At 47.9% G+C, this 20758-nt stretch overlaps 1 protein-coding gene and 1 pseudogene across 1 annotated transcript in view; one reads left to right on the top strand and one right to left on the bottom strand.

Annotated features, from left to right (window-relative positions):
* Positions 1 to 205: 205 nt before the first annotated feature.
* Positions 206 to 20758, bottom strand: part of SLC22A1 (solute carrier family 22 member 1) — a 34944-nt gene continuing 14391 nt past the window's right edge. The window contains exons 4-11 of the mRNA XM_022560675.3: positions 19798 to 19966; positions 18508 to 18622; positions 18164 to 18270; positions 14460 to 14674; positions 11004 to 11112; positions 4681 to 4793; positions 3407 to 3506; positions 206 to 879 (exon numbers count right to left, since the gene is read on the bottom strand). Coding sequence (XP_022416383.1) covers positions 771 to 879; positions 3407 to 3506; positions 4681 to 4793; positions 11004 to 11112; positions 14460 to 14674; positions 18164 to 18270; positions 18508 to 18622; positions 19798 to 19966 — 1037 coding nt within the window. The 3' untranslated portion in view covers positions 206 to 770. The remainder of the gene's footprint in view (positions 880 to 3406; positions 3507 to 4680; positions 4794 to 11003; positions 11113 to 14459; positions 14675 to 18163; positions 18271 to 18507; positions 18623 to 19797; positions 19967 to 20758) is intronic.
* Positions 8165 to 8956, top strand: LOC111163370 (large ribosomal subunit protein eL42-like; annotated as a pseudogene).

The raw sequence follows: 20758 nt of genomic DNA, 5'->3' as shown, positions 1-20758 counted from the left end.
AACTAAAAGCAAGAGTGAAATAGAATAAAGTATTCTTAGAATGTAAGTGGCAGAAACGTCTTCCCTAAAATAAAGCACACCGTACCTCTGGTCTTTGGATGAGGAGCATGTTTTATGCGTAAGCGGGACTCAGGGAGAGTTTGCTGGAGGAACCACCATGTTTAAAAACCAAGTGCCGGACTTCCCTGGTGGCGCAGTGGTTGAGAGTCCGCCTGCCGATACAGGGGACACGGGTTCGTGCCCCGGTCCGGGAAGATCCCACATGCCACGGAGCGGCTGGGCCAGTGTGAGCCACGGCCGCTGAGCCTGCGCGTCCGGAGCCTGTGCTCCGCAACGGGAGAGGCCGCAACAGTGAGAGGCCCGCGTACCGCCAAAAAAAAAAAAAATACAAGTGCCCTCCAAGAAATCTACATGTTGAAATGCTTTTGCCAACACAGGCACCTACAAATACAAAGACATTTTCTTTCAGAGAGTGAATAAAACAATACTTATTCTAGGAAACCAGTTACGGAGGTCTCTCTTATAACAGTATTTAAATTCTATTGGACCTTCCAAATAATTTAGATAATTAAGTACCTGGTAACCACCAACAGCTTTCACTGGAAAGGATAAGTAGATAAAAGACAGCCAGGGCTTTGAGAGACTTAAAACAAAGAAAATAAAACAAAACAAAGCACAGTGTTCTTTAGAACTGATATTGACTTAGGGGCAGGCAAGTAGGAGGAAAAGCTTAGGGCTTCTGAGCAATTCTTCAGATGATCACTCTGTCCTCATCTCTGCCACCCGGTCCCCAGCGGAGCATCTCTCTCGGGTGCCTGCGAGTTGAATTCTGATATTTGGACCTGAAGGTAAATCTTGTTTTCTTTGGGCTTTGCTCTCCTGTAGCAATCAAAAATTTAAAATCTAAGTTAAAACACATAATGGGGGACTTTCTTGGTGGTGCAGTGGTTAAGAACTCACCTGCCGGTGCAGGGGACACGGGTTTGAGCCCTGGTCTGGGAAGATTCCACACGCCGCAGAGCAACAAAGCCTGTGCGCCACAACTACTGAGCCTGCGTACCACAACTACTGAGCCCACGTGCCACAACTACTGAAGCCCGTGCGCCTAGAGCCCGTGCTCCACAGCAAGAGAAGCCACCGCAATGAGAAGCCCATGCACCACAACGAAGAGTAGCCCCCGCTCACCGCGACTAGAGAAAGCCTGTGCCCAGCAACAAAGACCTAGTGCAGCCAAAAATAAATAAATTAATTAATTAAAATTAATTAATTCAATAAAATACATAATGGCTTGATTAAGAAACTGTTGCAAAGTTGTACCCAGGAATAAGTCTCAAAAGAAGAGGTGAGAACAAGAACAGCAGGTGACAAAGAAGACAAGGGTCAGCAGAGACAGCCAGTGACCAGTTCTGGTTCTCTGCCTGTTTTGCTATGGCCTGTGTGCTAAGAACAGTTTCTTACATTTTTAAATAGTCTTCGAAAATCAAAAATAAAATATTATTTCTTGACACTTGGAAATTAGATGAAATCTAAATTTCAACATCCATAAATAAAGTTGTGCTGGAACTCACAAACCCATTCGTTTGTGTACTGTCTGTGGCTGCTTCCGTGCTGAAAGGGCAGAACTTAGCAACAGAGACAATGTCCCCGAAGCCAGAAATATTTACTCCCTGGCCCTTTAACAGGAAGAGTTTGCCAACCCTTCACATAGAGCACCTGTTGTGTTGCTGCCTCACTCCATCACCTGACAGTCAACATTCCATTTTGAAGCTGGGGACTTTGAGGGTATCTGTCATTATTTCTTTCATCTGTAGAATGGGTATGCTAATGACAGGAGCTGCCTCGTCATGTTTTGGGAGGATGGAGTGAGAAGGCACCTGAAACTCAGTGAAGCTGATGTACCATGAGCCCTCTGTTAGCTAGAGCTACCACTACTCCCATTCCCTGGCCTTGTCTCCTGGAAAGTAGGGAAGAAGGTGTCATTGAAATGATCTCTCCGGCAATAGACTGTGGCCACTATTTATGGAATTAGGATAGCGGAGAAAGCAGATAATGAAATAAGTGATGATTATACTTTGTGCAGGGCATTATCAAGAACACAGGGTGAACAGGGAGGTGTTGGGCTCAGAGCAGAGGCCCCTGGCCTCACCTGGCAGGCCAGGAATGGCTATGAAGATGGAGTGAAGGGATAAACACAACATCTTAAAATATGACAACGTGCCTATTAACAAATTATAATGAAACATTTTAAAATCAGAGAGTCAACCTTAGCTATATATGTCTACGACTTGGGACCAAAAAGAAGCTTATTGCCAGCAATTACAAGATGTGTTTACAGTTAAAATAGAGTGTCTGTCCCTTATCAGCACTGAGAAATGCAGATTTCCTCAAAGCGAGGAGCACAGAGGGCCTGAACAGGTATCGACTGTCATTAAAAGTTCAGGTTTCCGGGTTCCCCCATTCATTTACCAAGTCAGAAACCTAGAAGGCCCAGGAGTCTGCATTCTTCTGCATACTAAGTTTGAGAGTCACTGAGGAAATCACACCATATGCAAGAATAATGGAGAGAATCTAAGATTTATTGAATACCTACTATGTGCCAGGCAATGGATTTGTCGCTATCACCTACTTTATCTCATTGAACTTTCACAGCAACCCTCTCAAGTATTATCGTGGCTATTCTTCAGGTGAGGAAATGAAGGTTATAGGGTTCCATGACATTCCCAAAGTCACTTGGCCAAGTTGGCGACCACCCCTGGACTGAACCCAGGCCTTAATGAGTCCACGGAGTCTATTCTCTACTTCCCAGGGACACGTGTGTCCTTACTGTGGGATCCAGAGAGCCGAGCCTGTAACGACCACATCATCAAATGCTTTGTCTTTCTTCCTTTCCTTTTTTTTTTTTTTTTTTTTTTTTTGCGGTACGCGGGCCTCTCACTGCTGTGGCCTCTCCCGTTGCGGAGCAACAGGCTCTGGATGCACAGGCTCAGCGGCCATGGCTCACGGGCCCAGCCGCTCCCCAGCATGTGGGATCTTCCCGGACCGGGGCACAAACCCGTGTCCCATGCATTGGCAGGCGGACTCTCAACCACTGCACCACCAGGGAAGCCCCTTCCTTTCCTTTTTTATGGCTTTAAGGGTAGGACCTGGGACTCCATTGAGCACTTGTCCCCATCATAGGAATGAAAGTTTTAAGTCATTCTTCTTTGTGAAGAAAGTCACTAAGGAATCTGAACCAACAATTGCTAAAAAGACAGAAGATTGATTTAAAAATAGCTTCCAACCCAGAGCTGTTAACTCGGGGGGTGACCTGGGGACCTTGGTGCTCCATGTGGCCAGCATCACAGACAAATCATTCTATCTCACAGTTTAGACCAGATGATTGTCTGCCCCAGCACCCAGGGCTCACCTCCGCAGGTTCTCCGCGTCCTTGATGGTCTCTGGCAAAGCGACCCCCTTGGTCTCCGGAAGAAGCAGCGTCATTCCCCCAGCAACTAGCCCCAAAGCCGCTTCAGATGAGACAGATTTCACATGGAGCCATTAGAGCGTGGTCAATACCATTTACATATGATGACAGCTAACTAAAGAGATGCCTAGGTAACACGCGTGTGAGGGTCACTTTTAAAAAGTTGGGAACATCTAGAAAATTAAAGCAATAGAATAACTGGGGAAATGGCAGAGTAAGAAAAGGGAATATTGTCTTTGTTTTACTTCCACATAAGTATATATTTCCACAGTAACTGATGTTTAAGTATTAGGGGGATTTATTGATTCAGATACTTCAAAAACAATATGGGACTCAATTTTGACTAGTTACTATATATACAAAATACTGTATTAATTGAACATAATATAATATAGTATTTGTATATACTAACCATAATTTATATATTATCGTTTATATTCAATAACTATAATATATATTATATACAATAATTTGTTGTAATATATAATTATATAATACTTTATAACATACATTATATATAAACTATAACATTATATTACAGTTACTATATATAAATAGTATGTTACCATATATACATTTGATATGGAGCCTAGGTGATGTGTATGTGGGCAGTGTGGGCCTCTCTTGTTACTCATCGCTCCCCGTCGCCCCTCGTGGGTTCGCCTGGGCCCAGGCATGGCAACTCTCTACATGGGCAGCCGTTTTGCCCTCCACCGAGTGGTAGGTTTGGGAAGAGGTGGGAGAGTCCCCTCCTCCTTCTCTAACCCAATATAATCAGTAACAAAGCTGATACTAAACTTTGATTCCCATTTGTCCCCCTGTGTCTGCTGTCAATTGTTAAGATCTGGAAGCAGAAGAGGGATGATAATCTAGCATCTTCAAACCTCTAGCAATTACATGCTAAATGCACAAAAATTGGGAGTCAAATTCGTAAGAAACCAGGAGGCTATGTCAAATATTCTCTCTGATTCTATTCCATAGAATGAATTATTGGACTCCAGAGCCGTAGGACATAAACCTCTGGCCCCCACCTTCTAGGAACAGCATCTTATCTTCCCCGTGAGGCAAGACAGAGTGAACCTGGAGCCAGTGAAAGAGCAGGCGCCATCCTTCCCTTCTGTACACTCGCTGGGGGGTACCATTTGCTCATCAAATAGTTCTCGAGTATTCACACTGAGCTGGAAACAAGGAATGATAAATGTTTCACGAAGTCTTACCAAACAAAACGAGTGGTAAGCCTTGCCAAACCTCCATCAGCCTGAAGACCAGGAAGGGGGTGATGACCCCACCCAAGTCACACAGGGAGGAACACACCATCACTCCAAGGTTCCTGATAAAATACAGATAACAAAAAAGATGACATCTCTGTGAATCCATTTTCCAAATGGTAAACTTGTTTTAAAGCAAACACACCATTCCCGAACCTCCAGGAAGGGGAGAGGGGCTGGAGATGGAGTTAATCACTGATGATTTAATCAATCACACCTACATAATGTGCCGAGAGGGTGGCACACCCCAACTCCACAGGGATAGAAGCACCTGTGCTCAGGACCCTTCCAGACCTTGCCCTGTGTACCTCTTCATCTGGCTGCTTCTATCCTTTATAATAAACCAGTAAATGTAAGTGCTTCCCTGAGTTCTGTGAGCCATTACAGTAAATTACTGAACTCAGGGAGGGGCTCATGGGAATCTGATTTATAGCCGGTGGTCAGAAGTGTAGGTGTACAATGCGGGGCTTGCAACTAGCATCTAAAGTAAGGGCAGTCATGTGGGACGAAGCCTTAACCTGTGAAGTCTGCACTAATTCCAGGTAGTTAATGTCAGAATTGGATTGTAAGAATTGTTTGGAGATTGGAGAATTGGTTGGTGTCATTAGAGTTCTTTCTTTCACATAGAGGGACAGGGAAGGATAAAGAGAGGATATTAAGAAATGGAGGACAAAGAAAGCCAGAGGGGAAATGTAAGGAAACTGTCTACTTGAAATGACCTCCCTCTTCATCCCTGACAATAGTCTTTGCTCTGAAATCTACTCTGTCTTATAGGAATATAGCCACTCTGGCTTTCTTTTTATTAGTGTTCACATGGAATATCTTTTTCCATACTTCTACTTTTAAACTATCTCTGCCCTTAAATTTAAAGTTAGTTTCGTGTAGACAGCATACAGCTGGGTCTTTTTTTTGCCAACCTGATATCATTTTCCTTATCTCTGAAAGACTTTTACATTTCTTGTAGTACAGGTCTGCTTGTGACGAATTTGTTCAGCTTTTATATATCTGAAAAAGGTTTTATTTTCCATCCATTTTTTGAAAGTTTATTTTTTGATGAGTCAAGAATTCTAGGTTGACAGTTTTTCTTTCAGTACATCAAAGATGTTGTTCTACCACCTTCTTGTTTGCATTGTTTCCAATGAGAAATCTACTGTCCTTATCATCTTTGTTCCTTTTTCTGATGTCTTTTTTCTCTGACTGCTTTTTAAGGTTTTTGTGATGTGCCTTTCTTGATGTTGTGTGTGTGTGTTCTGGGTTTGTTCTGTTACACGGCACATGCCACTTCAAATTATAAATCCAAGCATTCTTTTATTTTCAGACATTTTCTTCAAGTTTTTTTTTTTTTCTTGAAGTTCTTTTGTTTCATTATTTCAATTATCTTCTGGGGAACATATGTTTAAACATGATCTCTAAGCCTTTTAAATTCTGCTTATTTCAATCTTATTTGCAATTCTTAGGCCTGTCTTGCCTTTACTATATCAGTTCTCCTTTGTAATGCTTTCAAAGTAGTTTTCATTTGTCAAATATTTTAATTTTTCTTTTTGTTTTTTTTCAGCCTGAGTCGACTTCATCTATTGTCTTATCACATGGTCTCCCAAGAACTTGCATCTCTGCTTTACACTTTTTTTTTTTTTTTTTTTTGCGGTACGCTGGCCTCTCAATGTTGTGGCCTCTCCCTGTTGTGGCCTCTCCCATTGCGGGGCACAGGCTCCGGACGCGCAGGCTCAGCGGCCATGGCTCACGGGCCCAGCCGCTCCGCGGCATGAGCGATCTTCCCAGACCGGGGCACGAACCCGCGTCCCCTGCATCGGCAGGCGGACTCTCAGTCACTGCGCCACCAGGGAAGCCCTACACTCTTACTTTATAGAGATGATTGATTCATTAATATTTTGCATTTAGCTGTAGTATATTTGGCCACACTTTTTATTTGCTTTCTGACAATATTTTTCCCTGTGCATTTTCTTCATTTGCCATTTGCTTTTCCTCTCCCTTTCCGCCTTTCATCTCATGATATATTTGTATAGCTCCTGGGCAAGTTACTTTTTAATTTATTCTTCTTCTTTCAATACTATGATTTCTTTCTGTATCAGCTATTTTAGAAGGATTTGTGGGGAGGGGCACGTTCTAGGCTACTAGAAGTTTTCTTTCTGACCAGGGTTGTCTGTGATTAGACAGTCTACAGGGGCTGACAGTACAGGACTTCTCACCCTTCAGGGTCTCTCTCTTCCACCCCACCTCACAGCACACTGCTCCCTCAAAAGTTCCTGAATGCTCTCCCACAGCCTTGCCCTCCCTGGCTCATCTCCAGCCACACAACACCCAGGGGAGGAGGCATATGCCCCCAGCCCTGCATCCTCCCTGTTATTGCAACAAGGGTTTGTGGGTTAGACCCTTCAATGTACACTTCCTACTTTGGAAAACCACTGGCCTTGTCTCAAATTTGCTGTCACAGTGAGCTTCCCTGGAGTCTTCCAGACCCTCTTAGACTCACTGCATTAGGCAGCCCTTCTTGTTCACTATTGTCTTTCAGGGTCATCCTAGTTTCAAAAATGGCATTTGCATTTTTTTCCTTCTGTTTCTCATTCTTCTAATAGCATTAGTGTGATTTCCAAGAGGAGGAAATAAAGACACCATTATTTTTTTTTACAATTTTAAAAAATAAGTCTTAAAAAGAGAGAAAAATTTGATAAGCACACAGACGCTAGACGAAGTGAAGAACTAGGCCCCTTCTTTAAAGCTCATACATCTGTGATACTTCATTCGTTCATTCTACAAGCACCAGGTGACTGGTTAGTATAGCTATAGAACAGTGTCAGGAGGTACAGAGAGGTATGACATGTAGTTCCTGCTTTCAAGGAGCTCATAATATAGTGATGAGGTAAAAGCAGGAGGATGATTTTCAATACTGATGCCAAAAGAATGTTCTTGACAATATATGTTGCAGACAGTTAGAAGGAGGATGCCGTTCAACTCTAAAGCCTCCCATGAATAAGAAGCAGGGTCAAAATGGTTTAACTAGAAACTGTTTGCACTTGAACTGTTTGTAAATTAATAATCCCTTTTTTCCAATTTCAATTTGATTCAATTGATTGAAAATATCAAAACTTTCATGACTGCCTTACTTTTGTGTGTGGTGTGTGTGGACCAAGTTTAAGTTATTTCTGAACACCTGGCCTCGCTTCCTAATTACTGAGAATCCTCATCAAACTGACTCCCTGCACAAACAGTCAAGGGCTCCTTGAGGACATGTCACTTGGCCTTCTTCCACCCAGCGCCAGGCACTCAGAACCTTCGGTAGTTTACATTCTGAGTCAGTCCCCTGGGTCCAGTGGCCATGACAATGGAATTGTTTGGCCCAGCTATTTTAGACTCGGCTCAGAACTGCCAGATGTAGGTTTTTCTCTTTCATTTGTCTTCGTCTCTTTGTACTCATTCCAAGCAACCTTTTCCAGATGAGAATATGAGAGAGGGCCTTTTAACGAAGGGATGGGCAGGAGAGAGGAAAGAGTGAATCAGAGTCACCCTTGTGTCTTCTGGCGTAGGGAGGGGTTCTGAGAGCTGTCCCGCTGTAAGAGGGGGATATGGGGAGCTGGAATATTTCTTAGGCTTCACTGGTCTGATGACATGGGGAGAGGAAACAATTTATATAGAGGAAAAACGAGTTTAAGGAAATCTGCCAAATTCTAACAAAGGTCAGAATTAAAGCTTTAAATAAAGTGGTTAATTACTTTTACAATAAAAATGCTCTTCATTTGGGGCTTCCCTGGTGGCGCAGTGGTTGAGAGTCCGCCTGCCGATGCAGGGGACGCGGGTTCGTGCCCCGGTCCGGGAGGATCCCACATGCCGCGGAGCGGCTGGGCCCGTGAGCCATGGCCGCTGAACCTGCACGTCCGGAGCCTGTGCTCCGCAACGGTGGACATTCCTAAAACCCGCCGGACTTTCTGTAAGAAGTGTGGCAAGCACCAACCCCACAAAGTGACACAGTACAAAAAGGGCAAGGATTCTCTGTATGCCCAGGGAAAGCGGCGGTATGACAGGAAGCAGAGTGGCTATGGTGGGCCGACTAAGTCGATTTTCCGGAAAAAGGCTAAAACTACAAAGAACATTGTGCTGAGGCTTGAACGTGTTGAGCGGAACTGCAGATCTAAGAGGATGCTGGCTATTAAGAGATGCAGGCATTTTGAGCTGGGAGGAGATAAGAAAGGGCCAAGTGATCCAGTTCTGAGCTTCATGTTTTGTTTTGTTATGAAGACAATAAAAATTTGAGATTGTTTACTTCGTTTAGTCTCAATTGTTTATTTAGTTATTTATTTTGGAAGGGAAATAAACTAGTGCCATCAATAAAATTCTCCTCGGGGAAAAAAAGAAGTCACAATAATACCACCATTTCCAAGAATTATTTGTTTTTTTAAAAGCTGGCAACACCAAGGACTGGTGAGGGTGTAGAACGACCAGCTCTCTCACGCGCAGCTGGTGGAACAGAAAATGGTGCGGCCACTTTGAAAAACATTCGGACGGTTTCTCATGACTTTAAACTCGCATCCAGCACGTGACCCACAAAGCAACAACGACTGAGATTACCAAACACGAAACACTCATACTACGTCATAACATTGACATTCAGTCCAGGAATCCTCCACTGTAACCGCTCTTTTACTTTGCGTGAAAATTGATTTGTATATTTTTTGCCTCTGAGTCCTTGTGGGATTTTTTTTTTATTCAAACAGAAAGTCACAAAACTTATAATCACCCTCATCAGTTCACTCAGCCCCACGTAATTATTCACTCCTAAGTTTTTACCTAAGAGAAATGAAGACATATGTCCACTCAAAGACCTGTATGTGAATTCTTATTGGCAGCTGTATCGTAATTACCCCAATCTGGAAAGAGCCCAAACCTCCATGAGCTGGGAAATGGACAGACACGTCGTGGCACATCTTCCACACACGGGACACTACTCAGCAATAAGAAGGAACGAAGCACTGATACACGCCACAGCGTGGATGGGTCCCGTGATGCCAAGTGAAAGAAGCCAAACACGATAGGCTACACGCTATGTTATTTCATTTATGTAACATTCCGGAAAAGGCAAAACCACAGGGAGAGAAATCAGACCAGTGGTTGCCAGGTACTGGAGGTGGGAGGGGAGAAGATGGCCCACAAAGGGATATGAGGAAGCATTTGGAGGTGATGGAAATGTCTCTGTATTACTTTGACTGTGATGGTGGTGAAACGAGTATAATCAACACTAATCAAACTGTACCTTTTAGGGGGAATTTTGCTCTAAGAAAATTCTACTTCAACAAACCTGACTTTAAACAATGAGTCATCTAGGCCTGTTGCTATGTTTACAGAGTCATCATGGGAAAAACATCAGCTTCAAGGTCAGAAAGAAGCGGGTTCTTGGTTACCAAGAGGGTGAGGGGGTGGGGGAAGGATAGACTGGGAGTTTGGGATTAGCAGATGCAAACTATTGTATATAGAATGGATAAACAGCAAGGTCCTGCTGTAGAGCACAGGGAGCTATATTCAGTATACTGTGATAAACCATAATGGAGAAGAATATGAAAAAGAACGTATGTATGTATAACTGAATCACTTTGCTGTACAGCAGAAATTAACACAACATTGTAAATATACTTCAATGAAAGAAAGAGAGAGAGAGAAAGGAAGGAATAAAGGGGGAAAGGAAGGAAGGAAGGAAGGAAGGAAGGAAGGGGGAGGGAGAGAAAGAAAGTGGGTTCTTGTCTGGGCCCTGCCACTTTCTAGCTCTGTGACCCTTGGAAGGTCTCTTTCTCTTTGTAAACCTCAGTTTTCTCATATGTAAAATGGGTATCACAATGATATTATAGGATGAGCCGCAGCCCACGTCTGGCAATGCTCTGTATGTCACTGTACAAATATGAACTGCTCTGAAGCAAGTTATGTCCAGAGGTGTCAGTGGAGCTGCGGAAGTTTAGACAACTGGTCGGCGCTAAGGACAGGGTTGCACCTCAGCCTCCCACGCGCCGCCCAGGGCTCTCTCCTCTGTGCCAGACGCCTTTTCTCTTGCACTTGCCCTCCGTACAGGGCACGATGCGACCCTTAGTCCACTGAACCTGTGCATTTCACCTTCTCTACCAGATTAGGCGAGGGCCCTGTCTTTGATGCCTAGCCCCTATCTCAATGTCAAACAATCCACCCTTGGGGCATCTTGGCGGATGGTCCTCACCGAGCTTGGCTGGCCCACAGCTCTGCCAGCGGCCACCCAGCCCACACCACCGTGCACTCACCTGAGGAACGTAGGGTACAACTCAGCATTCACCAGGCACACCATCTGGAACGCGAGGGTGATTCCCATTCGGCCAACACAAGCTACCACGATATTCAACCAGTGCAGATCTGGAGAAGAAACACACAGAGGGCATAGAGAGCAAGTGAGGACCGTGCCCGTGGAGTTGCCGGGAGAAGCCATGATTGGAACCTTGGACTTCAGAGCTAGAAGGGCCGGAAAGATTGTCTTATCTGACCCCTCCATTGTGGATACGTAAGCTGAGTCCTGAAAGGTTTCGGGACTTGATGATGACGCATGAGGGGAGGCCCCGCTGGGCAGAGGGACGAATGTGCTTTTCGAATCTCAGCTCGGCCTCCCGTCAGTGGTGGGACCTGGCAAATGCTTTACTTCTTCTTCTTCTTCTTTTTTTTTAATCAATTAATTTGTTTATATTTTGGCTGTGTTGGGTAGTTGTGGCACGCAGGCTCAGTAGCTGTGGCTCACGGGCTTAGTTGCTCTGCGGCATGTGGGATCTTCCCGGACCAGGGATAGAACCCGTGTCCCCTGCATTGACAGGCGGATTCTTAACCACTGCACCACCAGGGAAGTCCACGATTTACTTCTTCATGCTTCAGTCTCCTCAGTTGTAAAATGGGAATAATTTTACCCAGCTTATAGGTTGTTGTGAGATTTAGAGATAATACGTTTCAGGTGTGCACCATGACCGCTCCATCAGTGTTGGCTTTTTAATTATCGTGGATACTGTGGTTGCTGGCACGGTGCCTGAAACGTAATAGGTCCTCAACAGCATGGTTCTCCCGGGCGGAAGTCCTGGGGCTGGTAGACCAGATTTCTCATCCTCAGTCTAGTGTTCATTTCCCAACACATATTTTAACCCGAACACCTTTCAGAACAGTCTGAGAACATGAGGAAAGCGAACCGTCGTCTCCTCCCAGGAGACTGCTCTCGGTTCTTGATTAGCTGGAGGTACAGGAAGCCCTCTCCTTCCTGGGGCGCCATCAAAGCATTAGGCACCATCATCCACTTCACCTGGTTGGTAGGTGTTTACCCGAACCCTAAACCACCAGTGGCTCCTGAGACAGGCCGGCTCACCAACAAAGCCTCTGGGGTCACAGAGAGCGTGTCATCTTGGCCCTTGTCCCCACGAGCCAGCTACCCATGGAAGGCATGCTTCCTTCACTCCGCCAGCATGAGGCTCCCGGGAGAGCGGACCCAGTGGCGCTAGGACCCAGATGGCCCAGGGCCATCATAGTCTCTCCAGGTCTCAGCTGCCCTCCGCCTGGTGGAGAACCCAAGCCAAGCCTTTAGTTCGGGACCACACCTCCCAGCTCCCAAAAAATAGAAGATAAAGGAATTCACTCAGATATCTAGAGGGGGGCCCTTGTCACAAATTCTGTGGCCTTTGATCGATTTGGCAAGATGCTCTACTGGACGTGCACAGCATCCCTGCCCTCAGAGAACTGCCCTGCCTCTGTCAGGGCCCGGGCCACTCTCCTCAGCGGCCAGAGGCCCAGTTAGAGCCACAGTCCCGCCGCGTGGCGGCCCTGTGCAGAACCAGGTGGTTTCCTTCCATGATCGGGATAAAATCCACACTGGCATCTCCTGCTAACCCCCGACCTCACTCTGGCTGTCCTCGCCCCCGCCTGCCCAGCCCCAGTCACAAGGGTCCCGCCGCTCCTCCTCCAGTGCCAGCTCTCCCCATCCACGGGGTCCTTGCTCTTGCTGCTCCCCTGCCTGGAAAGCTCCTTCCCCGGATGTTTACATGGCTCATCCCCACTTCATTCAGGTTTCCTAAGGCCACCTGTGACCACCAGACAAAGAATTATCGCCCCGTCCCTCTCCCTCCTTCTCCTTTTCCTCTAGAACATAAGCTCCACAAAACAGAAACTTTCTCTGCTTTGCTCACATCTGAGATCCTAGGGCCGAGGTGCCTGCTACATCAAGTGCATAGAAGGTAACTGAAATATTTTCTTGTTGCGGGGGGGTGGGTGGCAGTGAAGGTTTATCATCTAATGTGATGGGGACTAAATGGGGGCAAGCAGAGAGGGCGGGCACTGGGAGGAGGGTCCTGGGGGGGCGCAGGACAGAGGGGGTGATGCCTGAGTTCCCTCTCAGCTTAGGCATCACCTAAGGTTTATCCCCGAGGTGATAAACGGTCTCAGACCTCAGGCTCCCTCTCAGCACTCCATGCTGTTACTAAAAAATAAAAATAAAAATAAAAATCTGCCCATTCATTCCATTTTACCAGGATTCCAGAAAAAGGGAGATGGGGAGAAAATGGGTAAAATCGATTTCAGATGCACTCTGCCTCTTTTCCTGTCTTCTTTGTTCTCTCTCCACGAAAGGAGGGAGAAAAAAACTTGAGTTACATTTTTCCATCTCTTTAAATTTCCAGCCTGATCTATAGACCTGGTTCTTGAGAATACAGATTTTACAGGACGTTTCCCGTAATATCCTATCCAAAAGCCTGCCAAAACGACTCAAACCAATGAGCTCAGAGCACAAGGAATAAAAACTAAGAAAATAGAAAATCTGCCTTCGTATTTTTTTAACATTTCCAAAAGTAACAGATGAGAAAAGCAATTTATGTACTTAAATTAAAACCACCCAAATGAATCTCCTTTGGCTTATCTTGGATTGCTAAGAATTATGGAGTAAAGCACACAGGTACCAAAATGGCTGGTGTTAGAAAGGCTAGCAATACCAAGCGTTGGTGAGGATGTGCAACCGTGGGAATGCTCATGCATCACGGTGGGAGTGTAAATTGGTCCAACTGTATGGAAAGCTGTCTGGCTATATCTGCTAAAACTTACATACGTCCCCCTCGTAGCAAGGGAAATGACTGTCCACGAAAGGATGTGCCCAAATGTTCACTGCAGCCTTAATCCCAATAGGCAGACACTGGAGGCCACACAACTGTCAATCAACAGTGGCGTGGATATATAGCGGGGTATTCATACACTGGGATGCCTCACGATAAGGAAGAAGTACAAACTTCACTCTCGTGACAACGTGGACGAACCTCGTGGACATAAGGATGAGCAAATGAAGTGAGGCCATACAGAGCACGCGTGGTATGGTTCCGTTTGTATGAAGTTCAAGAACAGTCAAGGTTAACCTGCAGTGGCAGAGACCAGAGTAGTGGTGACCCGTGCAGGGGTGGTGAATACGGATGGTCAAGGAGGGTGAGGAAACCTTCCGAGACGTTGGCAATGTTCTTTATCTTTTTGTAGGTCGTGGTGCCCAGGCATACCTACATGTAAAAATTCACTGGCTTGAACACTTATAATGGGCTCATTGTACATATGTTATACCTCAACGTAAATGTTTTAAAAAATGATTCTAGACTCAGGTAATGCCTTGTCTTTGTGTCTGTTCCAGAGGCTTCTGAAAGAGTTAACACACTATTCCCACAATTCAGTGACCCGGAAGATGATGAAAGCGGACCACTCACCGTGTGAGATAAAGATCATGAGGAAGCAGGCCGCCCCCACCACCAGATTGGACCCAGCCAGCGGGCAGAGGCAGCCGAAGCGCTCGATGGTGACGAGGATGATGAAGGCCGCCGGGAATTCGACCAGAGCAGAGTAGAAGAAATCCAGATAGAGGTTCCCGCCGGTGACGCCCATGTGCATGATGAGGCCCTGGTACAGTACGGAGCTGGTGAGCCTGAGCAGGGAGGAGAGGCCGGGTCAAAGGCAAGCTCCTCGGACGAGGGGAGATTTAGGATTCTGGCTGGGAGGATAAAGGACACCGCGAGCTGGGTGTAGAATGTTCTAGAGCGATATGAGAAGAGGGGGATCAAAATCAAGAAAGGTGCCCTTGAGGGGCCCTCGATGAGACCCTCTTTTCACAATTTACGGGAGGGTGTGACTTACAGGATAGGTTCCCGTTTTCGAGAAATGGCAAACAATGGTAGCTAGTGTTTACCGCGCACCTGGGTGCTGGCCCTGCCCTGAGCACTGCACGTGCCCTACCTCATCAGATGCTCCAACGGCCTCCAAGGGGACGGCCAGGAGAAGGCAGTGGTGAGTGAGAGTTTCAGGAATCAGACCGTTGTATGAGCTGTGTGGTCTTAAGTAAGTTAACTAACCTCTCTGTGCCTCAATTCCTTCAGCTGTGAATTTGGGTTGTCTTGAGAATTCATTGAGGTAATGGACAAAACGTGCTCAGTATAGTTCCGGGCACAGAGTGGACTCTCAGTGAAGATGAGATTTTACTGCTGTCATTGCTGTCTCTCCAAGGGCAAGGATCCAGAGCACAACAGGGTGGAGAAGTCGGCCAAGTCTTTCCAGCTCCACAGTGGTCCTCCCTCCACACATCACACCATCTTTAACAGGCATTATTCCCTTACTCTTTTTACCTCATATCCCGCTGCACGACCCCTTCATCCATATTGGAGGAAAGAATAGCAGTGTCACAGAAAATGGCACACAGACCGATGGGGACCAGCACAGTCACTCCCACTCAGGGGGGAATTCAGAGAGTCCCACGTGTCACTTTTGGTCAAACTACATAATTTTGGAACGTTGAATGATTCTATTGGTACAGTTTTCCTCACTATCCTTTGGGGATTGGTTCCAGGAGCCCCCGGGATACCAAAATCCAAGGATGCTCAAGACCCTTGTATAAATTGGCGTAGTATTTGCATAGAACTTATGCTCATCCTCCCGTACACTTGAAATCACCTCTAAATAACTTATTATACCTAATATAATGTAAATGCTATGTAAATAGTTGCTAGCATGCAGCAAATTCAAGTTTTGCTTTTGGGGACTTTCTGGAATTTTTTTCAGATATTTTTGATCTGCAGTTGGTTGAATGCCCAGATGCAGAACCTGCAGATATGGAGGGTCGACTGTATTTACACTGTGAGAAGAGATTTAGGTGGATAAGAAATTATTTTCTTATAGAAATGCCAATTGCCCATCAGCTCCAAAACTGAGATCACAGCGTATGTTTCTCATTACCATACCCCCTGGTTTTATAAAGCTGCACCCAGAGAAGCATGGGATGCTTTTGTTTCTAGTCCTAAATTATTCCTGGTTGAACCAAAGGGTCAAGAATACAAGAAGAGGACTTCCCTGGTGGTCCAGTGGTTAAGAATCCGGCTTCCAAGGCAGAGGGCGCAGGTTCGATCCCTGATCAGGCAACTGAGATCCCACATGCTGCAGGGCGACTAAGCCCACGCGCCACAGCTACCGAGCCCACGTATCCTGCATGCTGTAACAAAGATCCTGTGTGCCACAACTAAGACCCGACGCAGCCAAATAAATAAATATTTTTTAAAATGTAAATTAAAAAAAAAAAAAAGAACACAAGAAGGAAGGCCCTGGCAGCAACTCAGTGAGTTAAGATGAGCTCGGTAGGGTCCTCCATGCTGGTTAGCTTAGCCGGTTAAATGGGAACGGTCACCTTTAACCCACAAAGAGACTGATCCAAGAGAAAGGAATGGAGAACCCTGAATTTTCTGTCCAAAAAGACTCCCCCAAAACAAACAAAAAACTAGCAACAGTTAACAAATGTGCAGGGCTGCCATCTTTTGGCAGGACCCACGAATTGCATGCACACATTAAAACACAAACAGCAATTTGTAGCTGTCAGGCATAAGCCCTTTATACGTATTCTCTCATTAATTCTTCCAACAGGCCTGTGAGTAGGTCCTATCATTACATCCACTGGCTGCTGAGGAAACTGAGTCACAGAGATCACGAAGCTGCCTGACAGCCACACAGCCAGGAAGTGATGGGCACCCCTCCTGATATGCTGTGATCAATGGAGTGGATGGAGGGCGGGGAGAGGGGAGGGGACAGCAGGAGAAGGGGTCCAGGGGCCAGGGCAGGTCACCACGAGGGGGTGACCCGGGCCATGACCTCTGCCTGCTTTGTGAGCAGTTCCTGGGGGGACGGGAGTGGGGGCAGACCACCAGCGAGTAGGCTGCCGCAACAACACGGACGAGAGATCACGACACTCAAAGGGGGACCTGAGAGAGCAGGTGACGGGGAATGGCAGAGTCTCAGTATATTTTCAAGACAGCAGAATCTGCCCAAGGATTGCGTGGAGGGGCGTAAGACAGCTGAGGGTTCAAAACCGCCACCTTGACAGGAGTGCTTAGGGGATGGGAGTGGGCCGTGGAGTAATATAGGAGGGGAGCAAGCCTTCCTATCTGCAGAGTCCCGGGCCTCCACACCGAAGAGACATTGCTGAGTCGAAAACTGAGCATCATGAGAAATGCACCAGGCACCTGGAGTGTTTGCAGAGGCCCATCACGTAGTGGGCACAGGACTCCTGGGCCTGCCCGGAGACACAGTGACTGGGGCTGCCGGGACAGGGTCAGGTTAGCCTGGCATCTAAGGAACCTGGGATGGATTCTGTGGAACAGTGGTCATTCATTCAAACTTCAGCAACTATTTACTGAGGGTGCCAGGGGCTTCCCTCTTAGTTGGAACCCTTATCTCATGGAAGGGCACACAAGTGCAGGGCAGCAGAGCAACTCCAGTGGAAGGGAAGCCCAGGGTCCAGCTACTCAGCCCAGGCATTCGGGGAGTAACTGAATAACCTCCCTCGTGCTGACGAGAAAGCCCTGATGTCAGGAGCTGACCCAGCACCCCTTGAGGAAAGAGCACGGGGACCCCGTCTCCAGGTAGCTACCTGGGAGGTGGATGCAGCCCTGGGGGTGTGCCGGGGGTACATGGGTGAATCTGGATGTGGATGTGAGCTTCCTAACCGGGGGGTGAAAGAAAGCACTGATACTCTCATCGGGGTCTATAAAGGTCTTAGATGCGAGGAAGGGCTCTTCCTCCGTGAAAGCACCAAGAGCCACTGACATCTCATCCACCTTCTGACGCTATGTCAAGACTCGGCTACTCCCCAAAGATGAGACGTGTGGGATTTGAGGCAACCTTGAGAACCCTCCGTCCAGCTTACTGTTGACCTCTCCTATGTAAGAATTTCTTCTTACTAAAATGAGGTCCTTCCTCTACTATGCAATCCTCAAGGGAGAAATCAGGTGTCTTTTTAAGGGCTCTCTGACCACTGGAAAACCATCTGGAAATTCCTTTTTCCACCTGAGTTGTTCCACTGTCTTTAACTTGTACCCGGGTATGCAGGTAAGCCCACCAGTTCCATCTGGGGACAGGCGTCGGAAAGGGCCCTTACCACAGGTACATCAGGATGAATGTGTGCTTCCTCAGGTGCGGCGTGCGGAACAGGTCTACAAACGAGGGGCTCAGCTTTTCAGTGACATCCTCTTTGAGAGACAGCATCTAGGAAGGAGTCAGGGCGTCAGCTGCATCCAAGCTGCCGTGAGCAGGAAACGCCATCAGGGCCCCCTTTCCCGGCCCCCGCCCCGAGGTCGGTCCTCGCATGGCTGCCCGCCACACCCATCACCCCAAATGTCACCAGTGCCCTCTTGCCTCCCAAGGCAGCCCCACAGGCATGCTCTAAGTCATAAACGCAACCCAAAGTTCAGTGACGGGAGAAACCCTCTGCTAGGCTGTCACCTTTAGATCAGCAGGAGGTAATTTCCCATTCTTCTGGGCTATGTGGTCCATTATCTTTACGGCTTGAGTGTTTCTCTTTTGCGATAACAGCCATCGGGGAGACTCGGGCACAAACCTATGGACACACATCATCACGACGTCTCATTTTCTGCGGAGCTCATCTGATGTTAAGCCCCGATCAGGGCCTCATGCTGGGACTGTGATTCCTCAAGCGTCTGGTGGACGAGCATCTGGGGCCACTGTGTGCTGGCCCAGAGAGCCCACACAGGAGTTCTGTGAGTCACTCGTGCTCTTAGTGCCACCTGCTAAGATTTACGGACCAGAAGAGAACCATCGCTTCCCATGTAGCCTTCATCTGGTGGGGCGGGGGTCCCATTCTCTCCTGGAAGCCAGCAGCCCTTCTCCCCACCCCAGGAAATCTCTCACACGTAATAGATGCTCCACACGCCCCAGCCCTTGCGATACAGCAGCTACCTCCTTGTACGACAGGGGCTGTGGGACATGTCTCGAAATATTTCCAAAACAAAATAAACTAGAGTCATTGTCTTTTAGCATCAAGTACACCATGGTGTTTATTTCAAATGGGACAGGGATGTTATAAAGTCAAAGATTGGGAATCTCTGGTCATCTGAAAACACCCAGGTGTAGTCTCACCCAGCCCGGCCATCGGGACTCAGCCAGGGGGTCCCGTCACTGGAGGGCCCCTTGTTTCACACTGACAAGGAGGAAGCAGGCTCTTCCTGAACGGGAGTGTACTTAAAGCCGCAGGTTTGAGAAACTGGGTGGACTCGATGCCTCCCATGGAAAAGATCTGCCCTCAGCAAAACGGTGACGAAAGCTGCATGGATGCGATCGTTCTCTCCACAAACCTCTCTGCTACCACGCACCCCCCCACCGACCCCCGCTTCCCTCTCCCACAATAAAAACTCAGCTGTCTAGTTGCCCTCCCTTCACCCTGCCAAGGGCTGACAGCTAGTAAGATTAACAGCTCACTTGAACGGCTTTTGTTCATAACGGTTTAACGTGCACACTCCCCAAAGATCATTTCATCCCTTCATTCACTCGACAGACAGCAGATGCCTCCTTTGTGACTCGGTGCCCTTCTGTCTGACTCGTAGCATCCCAGCCTCTATCTTGGGGATGCGAGTTGGAAGAAGCTCTGTTTGAGGGCAGCGCCCCGGGGGAATGTGACAGAGCTCCCCAAACGGCACAGATGGCTGTAAGCCCCAGGCCTGCGGGTAGGGCCGCCCTGGCCGCCGGGAAGACGGGGTCCCCGCGAGGACACACTACCAGTAGCACAGCGGGAGGAGGAAGGTGGGCAGAGACACGGCCAGCTGGAGCCAGCGCCAGTGAGGGACAGCGTAGGCCAGCCCGGAGAGCAGCACGAGCCCCACCGTGAACGCCACCTGGTAGAGGATCGCCACCGTTCTTCTGTAGCCCAAGCCCACGAATTCTGTGACTGAAACAGGAGAAGCGTCACTGGTGGGCTCCACCGAGGAGAGAAGCCAGGGCGGCGCGCCCCCGCCTCCTCCGTGCGCCTCCGGGGCTCCTTCCCCAAACACCCTTCCGCCTCCTCCCCACGAGGCCCAGTCCTTTTGCCCCGGCTCTCCTGCAGCCGCCCCTTTTTGAAACCCCCCATCTGCCGTCTGGAGTTCTCCTTTTCTCGGGGCAGGATTCAGTCTGCCGGGCTCTCTTCCCCGGGGCCTTCCTCCCATCGGCTCCAGGCCGAGCTGGACTATTTTCCACGACCCCCGGGAGCGCTCGTTAATTTCACAACGGTCTTTGCGTGCCCGCCAGGGACCTGGCCCTGTTGTGGGTGTTTGGATGTATCGTGAGCTCAGTCGGCAGAGTCCTGCCCTCCTAAGCCCGCATTCTCGTGAGAGATGGTGGACGACACACACAAGTGAGAAGTCACAGCCGGGTCATAACGCGCTGCGCGCTGTGCGGAGAGAAAAGGTAGATGGCCCGAGGGGATTCAGGCGAGTCCAGGGTGGAGGGGGTGCAGATTTTCAGAGAGCAGTGGGGTGGAGCTCGTGCATGACATTTGAGCCAAGACCTGCAACAGGTGAGGGAGTTTAGCCGAACACAGAAGGGCGAAGCGAGTTCCAGGCAGAGGAAACAGCAGCGCAGTGGCCCTGTGGACGAGGACCCCCGTCAGTGGGGCAATGCGCCCTCCTGGGGGGCCTCATAGGCTTGCCCAGAACATTGGCTTCCACTGCGGGAAACGCAGAGCCGCCGCGGCACAGGGGTG

Source organism: Delphinapterus leucas, chromosome 12 (genome assembly GCF_059928025.1).
Source record: "Delphinapterus leucas isolate spDelLeu-1000000601 "Yukka" chromosome 12, BTC_Dleu_Yukka2, whole genome shotgun sequence".
NCBI lineage: Eukaryota > Metazoa > Chordata > Mammalia > Artiodactyla > Monodontidae > Delphinapterus > Delphinapterus leucas.
The sequence above is the reverse complement of the archived record's forward strand: the minus strand, read 5'-3'. Positions and strand labels throughout refer to the sequence as shown.